General features: G+C 37.1%; 3 protein-coding genes and 1 long non-coding RNA gene across 6 annotated transcripts; 1 reads left to right on the top strand and 3 right to left on the bottom strand.

Moving 5' to 3' along the window:
• LOC104786783 (glutamate receptor 2.9) lies at positions 665 to 4,640 on the bottom strand. The gene is made up of 5 exons (XM_010512232.2): positions 4,314 to 4,640; positions 2,525 to 3,786; positions 2,100 to 2,412; positions 1,551 to 1,954; positions 665 to 1,439 (listed from the first exon to the last, which is right to left on the bottom strand). Exons 1-5 carry the CDS (start codon positions 4,597 to 4,599, stop codon positions 915 to 917), a joined length of 2,790 nt encoding a protein of 929 aa, XP_010510534.2. The 5' UTR covers positions 4,600 to 4,640; the 3' UTR covers positions 665 to 914.
• LOC104786785 (glutamate receptor 2.8-like) lies at positions 5,820 to 10,063 on the bottom strand. Its single transcript, XM_010512233.2, has 5 exons — positions 9,732 to 10,063; positions 7,846 to 9,140; positions 7,377 to 7,689; positions 6,797 to 7,191; positions 5,820 to 6,675 (listed from the first exon to the last, which is right to left on the bottom strand). Exons 1-5 carry the CDS (start codon positions 10,006 to 10,008, stop codon positions 6,115 to 6,117), a joined length of 2,841 nt encoding a protein of 946 aa, XP_010510535.1. The 5' UTR covers positions 10,009 to 10,063; the 3' UTR covers positions 5,820 to 6,114.
• Positions 10,948 to 12,804, top strand: LOC109133093. The gene is made up of 3 exons (XR_002038037.1): positions 10,948 to 12,207; positions 12,495 to 12,619; positions 12,713 to 12,804. It is a non-coding gene; the product is annotated as an uncharacterized LOC109133093 (long non-coding RNA).
• Positions 12,228 to 17,217, bottom strand: LOC104786782 (glutamate receptor 2.7-like). 3 transcript variants are annotated; one of them, XM_019245909.1, is made up of 6 exons: positions 16,858 to 16,949; positions 16,588 to 16,684; positions 14,300 to 15,624; positions 13,815 to 14,127; positions 13,146 to 13,504; positions 12,228 to 12,998 (listed from the first exon to the last, which is right to left on the bottom strand). In XM_019245909.1, the coding sequence occupies exons 3-6, from the start codon at positions 15,566 to 15,568 to the stop codon at positions 12,438 to 12,440; spliced, it is 2,502 nt and encodes an 833-aa protein (XP_019101454.1). In that variant the 5' UTR covers positions 15,569 to 15,624; positions 16,588 to 16,684; positions 16,858 to 16,949; the 3' UTR covers positions 12,228 to 12,437. The 3 variants fall into 3 exon arrangements, with proteins under 3 accessions (XP_019101454.1, XP_019101453.1, XP_019101455.1); XM_019245908.1 differs by lacking the exon at positions 16,588 to 16,684 and having other exon boundaries at positions 16,858 to 17,215; XM_019245910.1 differs by lacking the exon at positions 16,588 to 16,684 and having other exon boundaries at positions 12,855 to 12,998; positions 13,106 to 13,504; positions 16,858 to 17,217.

Here is an 18,601-nt window from a genome sequence, read left to right as displayed (position 1 = left end):
GAGAAGTGATCTGAGAACTTAGCGTCCCCACAGACGGCGCCAATTGTAGAAACTGAGTTTCATACAATGAATTTGTTTGAAGGGGAAAACAAATTCAATAACACTATCTCTCTAAGAAATCGAATCAAAGTGAATAAGCAAAAGGGGAATTGAAATCTCTTGGAAAACAAGTTTGGTTTTGCTTAAGAACAAAGAAGAACTAGGGTTTTTGTATTAATTGCTGGATGATATTATAATGAAGGGATTGCCCTCTATTTATAGGTTTTCTTAGATTTATAGAATATATCTGCTTTCTATATCATGGCCGAACTGATTAGGAAAGTTACTTGTTTCTTATTAGGTCAGCCAATGGGCGAGCTGAGACGTCAGTTCTTCACCTTGGAACTGGGCTTCTCGTCGCTACTGGGCCTTTGAAGATGAAATCCGCCTCAGGGTTGAGCTTCCGGTTTAAATAACTGGTTTCTTTGATCGGGTTTAGATCGGTATGTTGGGGGTGCCAATTCCCGCACCAAGAGAAAAGAAAGCGAAAATATTTTATGAAACCACTAACAGTGAAGTCATATAATCTAATTAAAAGTTGCATTAAGTTGCCAACCCAAAATGCTTCCTTCGTCTTCGAGGAGAGATTTAATTCCGAATCTCTTTGTGAATCAGCTTGAAAATGTTTTGGTGAGGCCGTACCAGGTGACTGTGAAGGACATTATTCCGCTGCTTCCATAGATGAAACATTGTGGCTTGAGCTACTAGCTTTAGGATGAGCAGATAATATATTAACTTTCACTTAAGAATCTATAATTTTTTCTTTCTTTTTCTTTTGATAAATAGATGAATTTTTGAGCTATAACTTGTAAATAGAGTTTTCTGGAACATCTCTTTATTGTTCAGCTCCACATTCAATATCAGATTCTCCATCTTCATGATATATCGGTTGTATAGTGAAGCGTTCTTCGCTCGGGGTACAAGAAAATTCTTCTAAGCTCAAACTCCATATTTAGTGAAAGACTTGGTGGCCGTGGTGTGATTTGCACAGTTGAAGGGCTCTGAATGTAGTGCTCAGTCATCGGTGAACTCACATTATGAACATCAGTGTTCTTGAAAGTATGGGACTTTAAGTCTTTCTCATCGAAGGTTCTGAACAAAACCTTTAGCTTTTTCCACAAGGAACCTTCGGAATCATCACATAGTGTGTGCCTATGTTCGTTCAAGTAAAGAACAACGAAGATGAGTAATGCCAATAATGAAGCAGTGCCTGCTATTAGAAACAGACCCCATAGGTTACGGAGGCTGAGCCTGTTGGATGTAAGAGCGGTCGTTGGATCAGGACAATCATTCTTCTTCGGGAACCATTTGTTTTCGATTTCTTGCATTTCATCTCCTTGAGTCACATCTAAGATAGCCGTTGAGATATCTCCTGTCAAAGGTGAATTCTTAGGGAAGGCCTACACATTGATCATGGAAACAAATTAAAACACCACCTGAATAAATGTGTATTTTGTTTTGGGAATTTTGTTTTCCCTATTTTGTAGAAGTAAATTGTAAAAGTCACTTACAAAGCCAAAACCAGCAGTCTTAAATGTAGGTTCAACCATGGCATATTTGGAGCACGACTGAGAAAGAATAGCATTAAGGTAAGCCACTTCGTCGAAAGCTGCTGCTATACCATTTGATTTCCCCTTGGACAAAAGTTCAACGGCTTCTTTGGCAGAATAAAAAGGCTTTAGCTTATTTTTTTGAAATCCCAAATCTAATAGAATATCTTTAACAAAAGTACCGCCTTGGTACCCTACATAATCCTTATTTTTGATGAGATCGTTCACAGTAATGGCCGCTGGGTGGAAACTTTGTGCCGTCAAGAAAGAAGTGAGATTAGCTGTGTAGGTCTGAGTGAGAACAAGCATCACAAAGCACCACACAACCATCACAAACCTTGCTAAATTGCTTACTACCTTCTCACCTATATACGCATGCACAAGTTCATTTTTATCATTAGAATTTTTTTTTTTCTTAAACAATATCACAATGAAAATATATATGTTGGTTTTGTGATAGACCTAAATATTATATCATTATTAAGATTCATGATTGGTTTAAGAACTTACGGTTGGCGAAAACCATGGTGGAGAAGGAGAACCAAAAACTTGTGCCAATCTGGTGGTGAGGCGGTCCACGGAAGTCTGTGTTGATTCTATGTTCGAACAACCACACAACAAAACCAATGAGGACGAGAAAACAACCAGTGGTGACCCATAAGCCTAAGCTCCAAGGTTCGAGGAACACCCATGTGTTCTTATTCTCATTGTCTCTCACCGGCACCATCATGGATACTCCAGACTCTGTGTACGGTAATGTGAAGTCAACATACAAAGACCTGTTCGCTGTGATGGTTACATCTCCAACAACTGCATCCCATGTCTGCTCAAATTATTGATAAAATAATGTTTAGCCAACTCATTGCTTGTAATTTTGTGAATGTATAGAATTTGTTTGTAAAGTAGAAAGATGGGAAGAAAAAAAGAGAACTAACCTTGTCATATACTTGGCAGACCAAATTGTTATAGTCAATTGGAGTTTCCAAACTGACGTATTCAAGAATGATTGAATATGACAACTTCTTAAGAGCAGCTTCAAAGATGTCTATGGCATAACCCTTTGCGGTTGTTTTGTTCGTGGTAGGATCTTTGATTACCTCCACAAAATCAAAGAAGCCTTTCTTCATTGGAACGCCCACTGTAAGTTTCTTCCTTGGAATCTCCCATCCTTTCGGAATGGTTTTTGACTTCCCTGGCCATATCACCGGCCCCAACTTTGTTTTGTCTGAACTAGCATTCACAAATCCGATTATCCTCTCTTTATTTCCAACAAAATTGACGATCTCAAACTTTGGTGACTCGAGCTGCCCGTCTGTGAGATTAAAGTCTCCTGCTAAACCCTTGAAACTTACTTCTCGGAGAGCCTTTTGAAGACTTGGACCATAGCGAGAGACCCCTACGTTCCCCAAATCTGTCATGTTCTTTGACGAGGCGCTTCCATTATCATACTGTAAGCTATTAAAATTGGTTTTCTCCACGGCCAAGGCCAATGCAGTGATTGAATCATACGCCCATAATGCAAAAATGTGTAGTTCATTCCTCGTGGATGTTTTCTCCTTCTCGAACGATCTTTTCCATCTCAAATGGAAATCTTCAAGTTCTTTCGATTTGGGGACATGGCTCCTCACACCTAACACTCCCTCTATAGTATTTAAGCTATGACCATGGTCGATATGTCTCATCATATGTGTCAATTCATTGGTCATTAACCATACATACCCTTCCTCCATCATCCCGATCTCTCTAGCTTTCTGAAAAACTCGTAAACCAAGACTTGATTCCATGTGGACAACGAATACTCTCGTTTGCCTCCCCATGAGCTTACGAAGTTCATTTTGAATCTGACCATCGTTAGCCTCCGGAGAAATGGCACTTTTGTTGACTTCCACGTTTTGTAAAGCGTCAGACAAGAAAGGCATGAGTCCTTTACCTAACTCATTGTCCTCATAAATGGCGACGACGCTTCTCCAGCCAAAGGATTTGACAACGTTGGCAATGGCTTTCACCTGGGATGAGTCGTCGAGAGTGGCTCGGACAAAGTAAGGGCTTTTGATGGATGTCAAAAGAGGGCTTGTTGCTGAGAATGTGATGGTCGGTACTTGAGTTTTGTTGGCTAGTCTAATCATAAACTCTGCTTGCATAGAGTTTCTTGGTCCGATGATGGCGCTCACTTGCTCGTTTTTGATTAGGTCCAAGGCTGCTTGCACCACAAGAAAACAGAAATAAAAGAAGAAAGGTTAATAGCATTTGTAAAACTTGACGATGATTGAAACTCATAGATTACGGATATCTTTCCAATAAATAACGAGAACATTAATTTACATAAAAGTTAAAACTTAAAATATTGATTGTAGAGGTATTCTATGACATGTCACCAATGTTTGACCTTTCATCTACTAATATAATTAGACTCATGAGTTAAATAAAATTAACGAACCTAATACTAGTAATAGATATTTTTGCAACCATACAAACTTCACCACGACTTTCTAGAAAATAAGGACTATGAACTTTGTGTAAGAGATTGCTCTTAAGTCTTAGACCAGATAATAAGACATTTTTATCAGATTCAGCGAAAATAGTAAGCAGCTAAATCATGTCTGACAGTATCCCTAACATCCTACGTAATATGTTTGATGTTTAATTTAACTGCAACTAATGATTAATAAATCTAAATGATTTCTTTCATTTAATTATAAAGCAAAACATAGAGAAGTAACGAACCTGCAGCTGAAGCCTGAACCGTATCTTCCATGGAATCTCTAACATGAAGCGTAATTCTTGTGCGGTAACTAGGATGATCCTTGTAGAAATCCGACAACGACATGTTAATAGAAGTGAGGCAGATCTTAGAAAATGTTGTATTGAGATCAAGAACTACCCCTACTTTGATTTCACTTGTTTGGTTTTGACCTAAACCAACATTCATCGACAAAAAAAACCAAATAAGCTGGAAAATGTAACTTAGAAAGGTGTTATTTGTTTTTCTACGGTTCATCATCAATATCATCCAAAGATTGAGGAGACCGACACTTTATGTGATTCTTTAACTTCCCTTTTTACTACATATATATACAGAGGAAGGATCGGGTTGAAAGGGTCTTACAATCAATGAAAGACGTCCAATTGCTGTACCCAAAATTGGTTTCTCAAAGAAAGTGACAATAAAATAATAATCAAACATTCAAACAGTGTTGACTATGAATAGAATAAGTGGTTTGTAAGTGTAGATATGAGTCTTTGCAGATGAATTTTCTTTGCAAAACATAGCGACAAATTTTCCATAACTTACTATATAAAACTAAAATAAATATATGGAGATTAATTATATACTAGTATAAGGTCAAAATGATGTCATTGTCCCTCCATTGGTTTATAATTCTTTTTTGTTTCCTTTACTTGCTGTCCGAAATTAAACTGACCTTTGTTTTGTTGGGATTCATGATGATTTATTAAACGTAGATTCTATCAAAAGACTTCTGGCAAAGTCTAGAGGTCGCTAGTTTGAGGGACGATGCTTGGAAGAGGACCATATAAGATGCTCTGATCTCTAGTCCAAGAGCATGTACGGGTCTAGGCCCATAACCTCTTAGTAATTCAAAAAAAAAAAAAAGACTTCAAAATGTTTGAGTCAATCCGGTTGACCAATTCTTAATATATTGACCATTAATTTCGGTTATGGAAAACTCCGTTCTTGAAGCTTCAGAATTTTATTATTATTATTATTATTATTATTATTATTATTATTATTATACATTGAATTGCTACTATATATTTGTACGTATGGCTTTCTTATGTTTTCTACACATATTTCCGATTTTTTTATATATTAATTATTGTTTCCTTTTTTATTTTTCTGAAGTTATCTCCTTCTATAGTCTCATATAATTACGACTAGTAAACCATATTAAACTGATCTTGACTTTAACCCGAATTTTAGTTCGATTTAGTTTGAACTAACCTTTGGCCTAACCCGAGTCTTCTTAGAAATGAAAAAAAAAAAAAAAGATTAAACAGAAAAAAATGGAGATGGCTCATGGCGAGCACAAAGGAACAACAGTTAAAACCAATAAAAAACACGAGACACCAAACAAGAGCTCGTGACGGACATAATCCACTTTGACATACATCGGCTCGTGAAGTCGTGAACAACTAATGCATGGTGGATGGATTTTGAACGACCAGATCCCTTTGTCGAGACCATGGTTGGGAATGGATGGGCGGATTAGGAATGCGAAGGCTTTACTTTAAAAAGAAATTCTCGTTATTTGGCTACATATAGGAACCTGCCATAAAATCAATCACTCGCCACTATGTCTATAGGAAGTTTTCAGCGTTGCTATGAGACTGAACATACATTACACTGATGATCAATCAATCCCACGAGTGGTCAATTAAAAAAATAAATAAATTAGGGAGTTGAGCGTCTAATTTGTTACATATAAAAGAATAATAACTTTCATGGAAGAATATGCAATCAACCTAAATTATCTATTACTTGCTATGGAAGTTTCTAAATTTCTATCTATTGTTCAACTCTACATTCAGTAATAGATGCTTCGTCTTCATGATGTATTGTTTGTGTAATAAAGCCTTCTTCGTTCGGGCTAAAAGACATTCTTCTTAGCTCAAACTCCATATTTTGTGATGAGCTTTGTGGCCATGGTACGATTTGCATAGCTGATGGGCTCGGTGTGTAGTGTGTCATAGGTGAACTCACGTTATGAACGGTACTGTTCCTGAAAGTGTGCGACTTTTCGTCTTTCTCATTGAAGATTCTAAATAAAGACGTTAGCTTTCCCCAAATCGATGCTTCAGAATCATCAAATAGTGTGTGCCTATTTTCGTACAAGAAAATGCCCACAAAAATTAGTACTGCCAAGAAAGAGGCAATGCCTGCTATTAGAAACAGACCCCAGAAGCTACTGAGGCCGAGACTGTTGGACGAAAGATCGGTCTTTCGATCAAGACAATCATTCTGTTTCATAGACCATGTTTTTTCGATTTGTTGCATTTCATCTCCTTGAGTCACATCTAAGATAGCCCTTGAGACATCTCCTGTCAAAGGCGAATTCTTGGGGAACGCCTACACATTGATCATGGAAACAAGCAATGAAAATATCAGAATAGTCGCATTGTATGTGTTTTTCTTTTTCCTAATTGTTTTGTTGGTAAAAGTAAACTGAAAAAAAAAATAACAAACTTACAAAGCCAAAACCAGCAGTCTTAAATGTAGGTTCAACCATTGCATATTTGGTGCAATTTTGAGAAAGGATGGCCTTCAGGTAGGGGACTTCGTCGAACACTGCTGCAATACTGCGGTTGGAAAATAACGCATTGCAGTCTTTCGAAGAACCAAAAGGCACGAGCCGAGATTCTTGGAATCCCTCATCTATTAGAATATCTTTAACGAAAGCTCCGTGTTGGTACCCTACATAGTCCCCATTTTTTATGAGATCGTTCATACTTGTGACCGCTGGTTGAAAACGTTGTACTGTCAAGAAAGAGGTGAGGTTTGCTGTGTAGCTCTGAATTAGAACAAGCACCACAAAGCACCACACAACCACCACAAACCTTGCTAAGTTGCTTACTACCTTCTCACCTATATATATACACGCAGACAAATTACTTCATCATAAGAATCTTGATTCTTGTTTTAAAAATATCGTAACATTAATAATATGTAATGTATAAACAACGTAAAATAGTCTCATTTTTACTGTACACTGGTTTTGATATGGGAACCAAGAATATTTAACATTTATCATTATTGGTGTAAGAACTTACGGTGGGCGAAAACCATGGTAGAGAAGGAGAACCAAAAGCTAGTGCCGATCTGGTGGTGAGGCGGTCCACGGAAGTCCGTGTTGACTCTATGTTCGAAAAGCCACACAACAAAACCAATGAGGACAAAGAAACAACCAGTGGTGACCCATAAGTCTAAGGTCCAAGGTTGGAGGAACACCCATGTGTTCTTATTCTCATTGTCTCTCACCGGCACCATCATAGATACTCCAGACTCTGTGTACGGTAACGTGAAGTCAACATGCGTGGACCTATGCCTTGTGATGGTTACATCTCCAACAACCGCATCCAAAGTCTGTTTCATTTCATATTATGTTAGAGATTTCATTTTTAAAAAGCATATTTTATTATACCAGGGACATGGGTCTACTCATTAATTACTAACATGCAATTGCATGAACTTTTAGATTTTTGTTTAAGTAAGAATAGAGGAAGAAAAAAAGGAACTAACCCCGTCATAGACTTTTTCGACTATGTCATCGTATTCATCATCTACAGACTCGCAACCGTAGTATTGTGGAATAACTGAATAAGGCAACTTCTTAAGAGCAGCTTCAAAGATGTCTATGGCGTAACCCTTTGCGGTTGTTATGTTAGTGATAGGATCTGTGATTACCTCCACGAAATTAAAGAAGCCTTTCTTTACTGGAACGCCCACTTTAAGCTTCTTCTCGTTAGTTGGAATCACCCATCCTTTAGGAACAACCATCGAGTTACCTGGCCATATCACCGGCCCCAACGAAGTTGTTTTGTTTGAATTGGCACTGAGAAGTTCATTGCTCGGTGTCCAAAATCCGATTATCCTCTCTTCATTTCCGACAAAATTTATGATCTCAAACTTTGGTGACTGGAGCTGCCCGTCCGTGAGATTAAACTCTCCTGCTAAACCCTCGAAACTTACTTCCGAGAGAGCCTTTCGAAGACTTGGACCGTAGCGAGAGACCCTTACGCTCCCCAAATCTGTCATATTATTTTTCGAGGTGTTCACATTATCGTATTGTAAGCTCTTTAAGGTTGTATTCTCCACGGCCATGGCCAATGCAGTGATTGAATCATACGCCCATAATGCAAAAACGTTTACATCATCCCTCATCGATGGATTCTCCTTCTCGAACCTTCTTTTCCATCTCAAACGGAAATCTTCAAGCTTTTTTGATTTGGGTACATAGCTCCTCACACCTAAAACGCCCTCTATAGTATTTAAGCTACGACCATGGTCGATGTGTCTCATCCTGTGCGTCATTCCATTGGTCATTAACCATACATACCCTTCTGCCATCATCCCGATCTCTCTAGCTTTCTGAAAAAGCCGTAAAGCGAGACGTGAGTCCATGTGGACAACGAAAACCCTAGTTTGCTTCGTCATGAGCTTATAAAGTTCCTTCAGAATCTGGTCATCGTTAGCCTCCGGGGAGATCACACTTTTGTCGACTTGCACGTCTTGTAAAGCGTCAGACAAGTAAGGCATGATTCCTTCTCCTAATTCATTGTCCATATAAATGGCGACGACACGTCTCCATCCAAAGGATTCAACAATGGCTGCAATGGCTTTGACCTGGAATGAGTCATCTACAGTGGCTCTGACGAAGTAAGGGCTTTTCATGGATGTTAAAAGAGGGCTTGATGCAGAGAATGTGATGGTCGGTACACGAGTTTTGTTGGCGAGTCTGATCATAAACTGTGATTGCATAGAGTTTCTTGGTCCGATGATGGCGCTCACTTGCTCGTTCTGGATTAGGTCCAAAGCTGCTTGCACCACAAGAAAAAACAAACAAAAGAAGAAAGTTTATTATTTAACTACTTTAAGAAATTATGATAATTACTGATATAATACTAATTCACATAAAAGTTAAAATCCATTTGAAAGGTATCAAAAAGTAATAAGGGATGTGACCACCAATAGTTTTATACTATTTCGTCAAATATATTTGAACTAATTAATGAATTAAATATTTTAACGAGACTAATAATACTAATATGAAAAAAATAATAGTAATATGGATTTCTTCGACCGTAGCACTGTCACCAAGACGGCAAGACTTTCTAGAATATAAAGAAAATGATGTAAGTTATTTGGATTTTTATTAGTAGTAATCTAGAAGATAAATTGTCACCAAAGACTTTTAGCAAATAGCATAGAGGAAGAAGACACGTTTAAGTTTAATAGTGATCTAAAATATTGTTCAGATGAATTGAAAACATTAACCAGCTACATGTGTCCGGTGGTAATTAAGTGTAACCCTCAGTTCCTGCCTAATTTATTTCATAAGACTGAAACTAAAAACTAATAAATTTAAATGTAGCGAAGAAGCAAGAGGCAGAGAAGTAAGAACAAACCTGCAGCTGAAGCCTGAACAGTATCTTTCATCGAATCTCTGACTTGAAGCGCAAGTCTTGTGCGGTAATTAGGATGTTCTTTGTAGAAATCGGACAACGACATGTTCATAGAAGTGAGGCAGATCTTGGAAAACTTTGTATCGAGATCAAGAACTACTCCTACTTTGATTTCACTTGTTTGGCTTCGTCCTAAACCAACCCCCATCGATAAAAAAACGCAAACGAACAAGACAAAGTAACTCAGAAAGGTGTTATTAGTTTTTGTTGGGTTGGTCATTATTCATAAATAGAGGTGTTATGTGATTCTCTAACTTCTCTTTTCGTCTGTTATATATATATACAAAGGAGAAAAAAGTCGGTTTGAAGAGGTCTTGGAAGACTTTGAAATACTATACCAAAACAGCAAAACTGGTTCTCAAATCTCAAGGAAAGAGTCATAAAATAAGAAACGATTATTAGTGTTGACTGGAAAATAAAATAAAAAATTAAAAAGTGGTTTGAAAGAGTCAGATAAGATATATATTACCAAATTTCATTGCAAAGAAAAGCTACACAAATTTATATTATACACTGAAATTTGAAAATCGAATAGAAAAATATCTACCTCAAGTAAAAATAATTGGGCTAATTTGTATTTCCATTTGGATTCGAATAATTAATAATGTGTACTTCAGTTAGTGGGATTAGCTAACAATAAAAACATACTTATAATTTTATCGGTTATGCCAAGATTTTATTCACTTTCTTAATGTTTCGTTCGAATTTCCAAAAAAAAGAAAGGCCAATTATAAAATACTTTTCTTACCAGTTCCATTATGGAGATCAGTCAACGGTAAAACTTTATCTTGAAGATTCTGGTGCAAGTGTATAATTTTTCAATTTATTTTTATAAAAGGTAACTTGTCACCATATTAGTGCAAAGGACATTGTGTTAAACCAAATTTACTTTGTTCAACGCGTTTTTGGGTATTTTATATTTCATCAAACACAATCATTATTTGAGGACCAAATTTAAAACACGTCTCCAAGAATAGGACATGAAGACGTATAGTGTAGGCAAATCAAAAACAAATATTAGTTTTGTCAACATTTGTTTTTTTCCAAAACGATGAAAAAGACATTAATCGGGAAATATTATCCTTTGTGACATTTTGGTCGTTCATATCTCCCTAATTTTTTATATGACTCTAAAAGGAAGACGACTAGAATCCAAATTCAGTCATCTAACTTTGACACTCAGTTTGAAAACAACCATAGGAATAAAAGATGTTAACCTTGATTAGTTTAAACTCAACATATAGCGTCAACAAAAGCAATACAACTCTCTCTTCTCTCTTTTTTTTTTCTTTTGATAACTCAGAAGTGATTCTAAAGACTTTCTAGGCCCAAACACTAATCTTCTGGAGCCGGAGGCCAAGTGGGCTCTTCTCTCTTCTCTCTCCCTTCTCTTTAAAAACCCTAGTCTTTCTTGCCGCCGTTTGCCTTTCCGGCTTGCCCTTCCAGCGCCGGAGAGGGCTCCTCTTTGTTTTTTAGTAGTCTCGCCGGCGTCTCTCTTTCCTTGAATTTGCGGCTGTCCTCCGTCCGTTTCTGGGCTCAAGGTAGGTGGTTCCAGAGTAGATCTGGCGTGTGGCAACGACGAGAAGCTTATGGTGGTCGCCGGAGTTTCCTCGAGACTCGTGGGTGTGAGGACAGCTCCGATCTGGGTGTTCTCTTCGGCAGATCTGGGTTGAGCGTCTCGTCAAGCATCGATAGCTCCGGTGGGTTTTGGCTTTGATGAGTGTCGGGGTCTGAGATCTCCTCCTTGGATGTTCTCAGAGATCAGTTTCAGGTGTTCTTGGTCATCAGTTTCGCAGATCTCCCCTTCTCCAGTCAGTTCGGTTGATTGCTTCTTCGTGTTTGGTTTCGTCAAGTGAGTATGTTCTCGGCTGTGCTTAAGTGTAGATCTTGGCATACAACTAGAAGGCAGGGATTCTTTTGGATGGTGAGGAAACCCTATGTGGTTTACTTTTGGTAGAAGATGCCAGAGGTTTCCCGAAGGTGTTTTCTCGCAGCTCAACATTCAATTGACTGCTCGTCTTGGAGGTCAGTTCTAGATCCCTTGGATCTAGTAGGCGGTTGCGGGTTCCGATTTTTATCTTCTGGATTGAGCAACCAGTATTTTAGAGATCGTCGCGTTTTACTTCTTACTCTGGACCAGTTGTTGGGTTCCTTGCTTGGAGATAACAGAGATCACCATTTATGGAGATGGGGGTTAGCTCTCTGAGTGTGTTCGGTTGCTAGGCATGGGACCGTCACTGTAGAGCCTGTTGTCGGTAGTTAGAACAGGCCCGGAGATCTGTTCCGGGTCAGGTGAGACATTGAAGGTTGAACCGGAGTTGGATTTCGAATGCTTCCGATAAGGGTTCACTTCAGTGTCTCTGCCGCAAAGGAGTGGGTCTCGCATTCGCCGGGATTACTGTTCCGATCACTGTTGCAGGTCACGTTTAATTCAGGAGGAGAAGATATTTTTTTTGTTAATGGGCCGATTTCATGTTATTTCCATTTTGTACCTCTCTAATATTGTATGTTCCAAGGCCTTGTCCAATTAAAATTGGGAAAACCCATTCGTAAATATAAAATATTTTATTTAAAAAAAAAAAAAAAATGGAAAGAAAACAATACAACTGGAGTGGCTAATTTGTTATGCGCTTTTGCAACTTCTTTTAATCATTTCACCTTCACATTAATAGTAGATTCCTCATCTTCAACTTGTTTTGATTGCAGAGTGAATAGTTCTCCGTTCGGGATGGAAGGCACACTTCTTGATTCAAACTCCCTATTTTGTGATGAACTTCGTGGCAATGGAGTGCCCTGATCGGTCAAAGGGGTTGAACTTCCTTGAGTAATAGGTGAACTCACATTATGAACGGCATTCTCCTTGAACGTATGAGACTTTATGTCTTTCTCATCAAAAATTCTAACCAAAGATTTTAACTTTCTAGGGAAGGAATGTTCAGAGTCAGCGAAGAGTGTGAGCTTGTGTTCGTACAAGAAGGTGACAACGAAGATGAGAAGTGCCAGGAACGAAGCGATGCCTGCTATTAGAAACAAACCCCAGAAGCTACTGACGCTGAGACTGTTGGATGAAAGATCGTTCTTTGGATCAGGACAATTATCACTTTGTTTCTTGAACCATTTATTCTCTATATTTTGCATTTCTTCGCCTTGAGTCACGTTCAAGATCGCCCTTGAGACATCATCCGTCAAAGGTGAATTCTTGGGGAATACCTACAAAATTAATGATCATGGAAGCAGAAAATCAAATCAGTGAAAATACCTAAATACTTAAAATAACTTTCGCTATTTTCTAAAAGTAAAGTGTAAGGTAAAATAACTTATAAAGCCGAAACCAGCTGTTTTAAAGGTTGGTTCAACCATAGCATATCTAGAGCAGTTCTTAGAAAGGATCAGTTTAAGGTAGGCCACTTCGTCGAAAGATGCTGCGATTGTCCCATTGGAAAAAAGCTCGTCGCATTCTTCGGCAGAACCAAAAGGTTTGAGCTGAGATTTCTGAAACCCTTGACTTTCCAAAAGATTACCCACGAAAGTGCCTCGTTGGTACCCTACATATTCATTATTTTTTATGAGATCTTTCCAATTTGTGACCTCTGGTTGGAACCGTTGAACTGTGAGGAAAGAGGTGAGATTCGCTGTATAGCTCTGAATCAGCACAAGCACCACGAAGCACCACACTAACACCACAAACCTCGCTAAATTGCTCACCACCTTCTCACCTATATACACAAACAAGTTGTACTAACATCATTATGATATTGCTTCTTAATTTGGAATCGTACTGATGATAAATTAAGTTATAATTAATTAATCATAACGTAGACAACTATTTCCCGATGTAAATAATTTCATGCCACTTAAAAGTTTTTATAGTAACTGATGAGGGTGAAATTTAATGATGGTTATAAATGATGGGACTCGTTTCCCAGCGTTATTTTACAAGTTGAAATTTCTAGGACTAAAAGAACACCACTAACTAGTTTTTGGTTATTAAAAAAAAAAAATGAGTTCTTGATTGGTGTAACTTACGGTGAGCAAAGTTCATAGTGGAGAAAGCAAACCAGAAACTGGTTCCTATCTGGTGGTGAGGTGGTCCACGAAAGTCGGTGTTGACTCTGTGTTCTAAAATCCACACAATGAACCCAATGAATACGAAAAAGCAAGTAGTGGTGACCCATAGGTCTAAGCTCCAAGGTTTTAGGAACACCCATGTGTTCTTGTTCCTGTTTTCCTTGAGCGGCACCATCATAGACACTCCAGACTCTGTGTATGGTAGCGTGAAATCAACATACAGTGACCTGTTTGCTATGATGGTTACATCTCCCACAACTGCGTCGTACGTCTGACTCATTAATAATTAATAACATATTAGAAATCAATCACACATCAATGGAAAAAAAAAAAAAAATCGACATTAATTACTCTACTAATTGTTAATTAAAGATAAAAATAAAAGAACCTTGAGATTGTTACCTAGTACTTCTAAAAGATAGGGGAAGAATAAGAGAACTAACCCCATTATAGACTTGGTATACCATTTCGTCGTAGTTCTCATCTGGAGACACGAAAGCAATATATTTAGGAATGACTGAGTAATGCAACTTTTTAAGAGCAGCTTCGAAGACGTCAATACAGTAACCCGTTGGAGTCAATTCGTTAGTGATCGGATCTTTCTTTGCATCCACAAAATTTAAGAAGCCTTTCTTCACTGGAACGCCCACTCTAAGCATCTTCCCATTCGTTGGAATCTCCCAACCTTTCGGAACAACATGTGACTTCCCTGGCCATATCACTGGCCCGAACCTCTCCCCTCCTAACAACGTTGTTTTGTTTGAATTAGCATTCACAAGTCCATTGCCTGGTCTCCAGAATCCGATAATTCTCTCTTCATTTCCAATAATATTGATGACTTCAAACGCTGATAATTCGAACTGCCGATTAACGAGTTTAAACTCTCCGGCTAAACCCTTGAATCTTACGTTCGAAAGAGCCTCTAGAAGACTTGGACCATAGCGAGAGACCTTTAGGGTCCCTAGATCTGTCTTGTTGTTTGCAGAAGCGATCGGATTATCATACCACAGACTCTTTATGTTGGTGTTCTCCACGGCCATGGCTAAGGCAGTGATCGAATCATATGCTCTTAATACAAAAATGTTCAGCTCTACATCATCCCCCTTCAGTGAGTTCTTCTTCTCAAACGTTTTCTTCCATCTCAATCTGAAATCTTCTAGGTCTTTTGATTTAGTGATATGGCTCCTCACGCCTAAAACCCCTTGCATATTCTCAAAACTGCTACCACGTTCGTTAGATTTTATTAAATTCATCACTCCATCTGTCAATAACCATACATATCCTTCCTCCATCATCCCGATCTCTCTGGCTTTCTGAAAAAACCGAAAACCGAGAGTTGGTGGCATGTGGACAACGAATACCCTCGTTTGCATAGTCATTAGCTTATAAAGCTCCTTGAGAATCTGATCATCATTAGCATCCTGAGGGATCAAACATCTATTGACTACGAAAGCTTGTACGTCATTTAAAGCGTCAGACAAGTAAGACATTATTCCTTTTCCAAATTCGTTGTCCACATACACAGCAACAACGTTTCTCCAGCCGAATGATTTGATAATGGCCGCAATGGCTCTGACCTGGGATGAGTCGTCCAGAGTGGCTCGGACGAAGTAAGGGCTATTGATGGATGTCAGTGAAGGGCATGTAGCCGAAAACGTGATGGTCGGTACTTGTGATATGTTGGCTAGCCTGATCATAAACTCGGTTTGCATGGAGCTTCTTGGCCCAATGATGGCGCTCACTTCCTCGTTCTTGATTAGGTCCAAGGCTGCTTGCACCACAAGCAAACATAAAGAATAAGAAGTAAATGATTCTTTAACTCTTACTTATGATTGACAATTATTATTATTTACGCAGAGCAGAGCTAAAAAATATTAGTAAATGTGTATTGTTCTGACGAAACTATCTAGTGGTCAGCGAATCGCTTCGAAGATAAGGAAGGAAAGGAAGACTTTGTCTATCAAACTAAGAGAACACTTGAATAGTCAACAAAATGTGTCATCTTCATATAAATCCTATCTCCTTCAGAAAGATAACATACTAATTAATTTGACCCACAGAAAAATGAAAGTAAATAAACGCTCCAAAATGCACCGCACTTGTTTCTTGAATATATGTACGATGTTAACGTTAAATTAATTTATGTCAAAAACATAGATTCTTGTAACACTCACATGACAAAGTTTAGTTATCAGAAGTTTTTTTAACCTAGTTTCCGATCGAGTTACGAAACATGCTAAACGTACAACTTTTTTATTCTTATTTTTGAAAATATGCTAACAATTTTCCGTAAATAATCATTATCATTTCTTTATGCTTTTAGTATTTTTTAATACCTATTTTTATCATGATTTAAACAGATGAAACTATTTCAAAAATAAATTGCTATTAAACAATGCTTTCACAAATCTGTAACAAATTTGTGAAGAGGAAAAAAACTTATATAATCATTTTTGAAGTCTATATATATAATCCAACATATAGAGTTAAAAGTGTTGATTTCGTTTAGTTGTTGTGAAATCATGTTTTTGTAACTCGTGATTAGATAGGTTAGACCTTTGTTAGACCAATCCTTCTAATACAGCCCAAACCATTTTTCCACTGACGTTTTACCGTGTTGTGTACAATCTCCAACTTATTTGTTTTTTTCCTCAAGATCGTCACAGATTTGCTTAACTTGTGTTTCTATATTCGAATAACGATGATTATATATAAGTAGCAGACTGATTACCATCATAAGGACGTAGCTAAAATAATTGCCATTGTTATAAAGTCTGGATCCAAAAGGTTGCGAACACCCGTTCATATATGGGTATTATACAAATAGCCTACAATTTAAAATTATGTAATAGATTGGTTAGATTCAAAAAAATACTACCACTATAGTTAAATCATGTATGGTCCTAATTAACCTTAAGTTCTAAATTAGAACTTATGTATTACTAAATACAAATAATGTGGTACATGCAGTGGAGAAGCAAGTGACAGAGAAGACACGAACCTGCAGCTGAAGCTTGAACAACATCTTCCATGGAATCTCTTACGTGAATCGCAAGCCGTGTTGTGTAATCAGTATGTTTTTTATAGAAATCGGACAACGACATGTTCATAGAAGTGAGGCAGATCTTGGAAAATAAAGTTTGGAGATCAAGCACTACTCCTACTTTGATTTCAGTTGCTTGGTTTTGTCCAAAACCAACCTCCATCAACACAAAACCCCAAACAAATAGGACAAAGTAACCCATAAAGTTACTATTAAAACTTTTTGTAGAGTTCATCATCTTTACCCAAAGATTGAGGAACTTTATGTCATTCTTTGACTTCCTTTTTCTTTCTTTCTATTGCATATATATATATACACACACAGACGGAACAAAATGGGTTGAAAATTTGTTGTTGTTGTTGTTTTTTCTAATAAATTAAAATGTAGTTACGAATTGATAGAGACAGGGAAAAAAATGTATGGACGATATTCTTGTAAGTACGAGCTAGTTTTTGTCATTATCTACTATTGTCACTTCTGTTTTTGGCTATACGTTTACTTTGAAAATTCTCCAACCTCAGTCTTCTTTGGTGTTAGAGAGAAGATACCGATTGGTGTTCTAGCTAGCAAGTAGCAAGCGAGATCTTACATAGACAAGAAAATTATAATCTTGAAAAATTTAACAAACAAAGAAAGAAACTTCTTGGAAAGTTACAATCATTTTTGAAGTCTATATAATATCCAACATATGGAATCAAAAAGTGTTGATTTCGTTTAGTTATTGCCAGACGACTCCTACCAATGCAATCCAAAACAATTTTCCCGCAAAACTATTAAAATCGTTACATAACTCAAACTATTAAATTCTATACAATTCGAATATGTAATTACAATAGGTGATTCCAATTTAATCAACCACAAAATTACGTTATGTAAACCCCACAATTACCAATTTCATCTCTTCATCGAGTTGGGGTTTTCGGTCGAATTTTGGATCTATCTAATCGTGGTTTACAAACACCATATATATCAATGATTTAGTGTCATTTTCACCATACTAAATACTAATTCAAGTTTAGAATTGTTACAAAACAAGACTCGATGCCCCTTCTCATTACAATATGTTACGAATATATACAAGTGTGTATGAATGTTGCGCAAGTATTATCAATACATATATGGAAACAGAATAATACTTATTCTCTTGTCTATCACTCCTCCGCAGTCTTAGTGATATGCTCAAATTGTAATACCCTAATGGTACTAACAGTCTTGCAGTTGTAATACTCTAGAGGTCGAATCCAAAGAGACTCTAGTTCACACAATAGACTTATTAATCTTTTAATTATGCTAAATCAAAATATTAATTTAATAGCAATACAAAAACAGAATTAAAAGTGTTGTAAATTCAAAAGATCAAAGAGTTAGGCCTAGGGAAACTTTCAGGAATTTATGGGATATTAAATCAATCAAATAATTAGGATTCAAGCAATTAAAAATCAGATCTAGAACTCTAAACACTCTTGTAAAATAAATCAGTTCTCACTGCACATATTATCTAAATTTAAAACCAGAAAATCCAAATCTCTTTACAAAATTCAAGGTTAAAAATCAGCTTTGAAAACAAGTTTAGATTGTTCACAAAATTATTAAATCAAATCTCTTTGCAAGAAATAACTTTGTTCATCAAAAGGTTTAATCAGGAAAATCAATTATATTCTCATATCAATTTATTTTTCTAGGTATTAATTTTAGGTGATCA

Source organism: Camelina sativa, chromosome 5 (genome assembly GCF_000633955.1).
Source record: "Camelina sativa cultivar DH55 chromosome 5, Cs, whole genome shotgun sequence".
NCBI classification, from domain to species: domain Eukaryota; kingdom Viridiplantae; phylum Streptophyta; class Magnoliopsida; order Brassicales; family Brassicaceae; genus Camelina; species Camelina sativa.
This window is presented reverse-complemented; position numbering and strand designations above follow the sequence as displayed.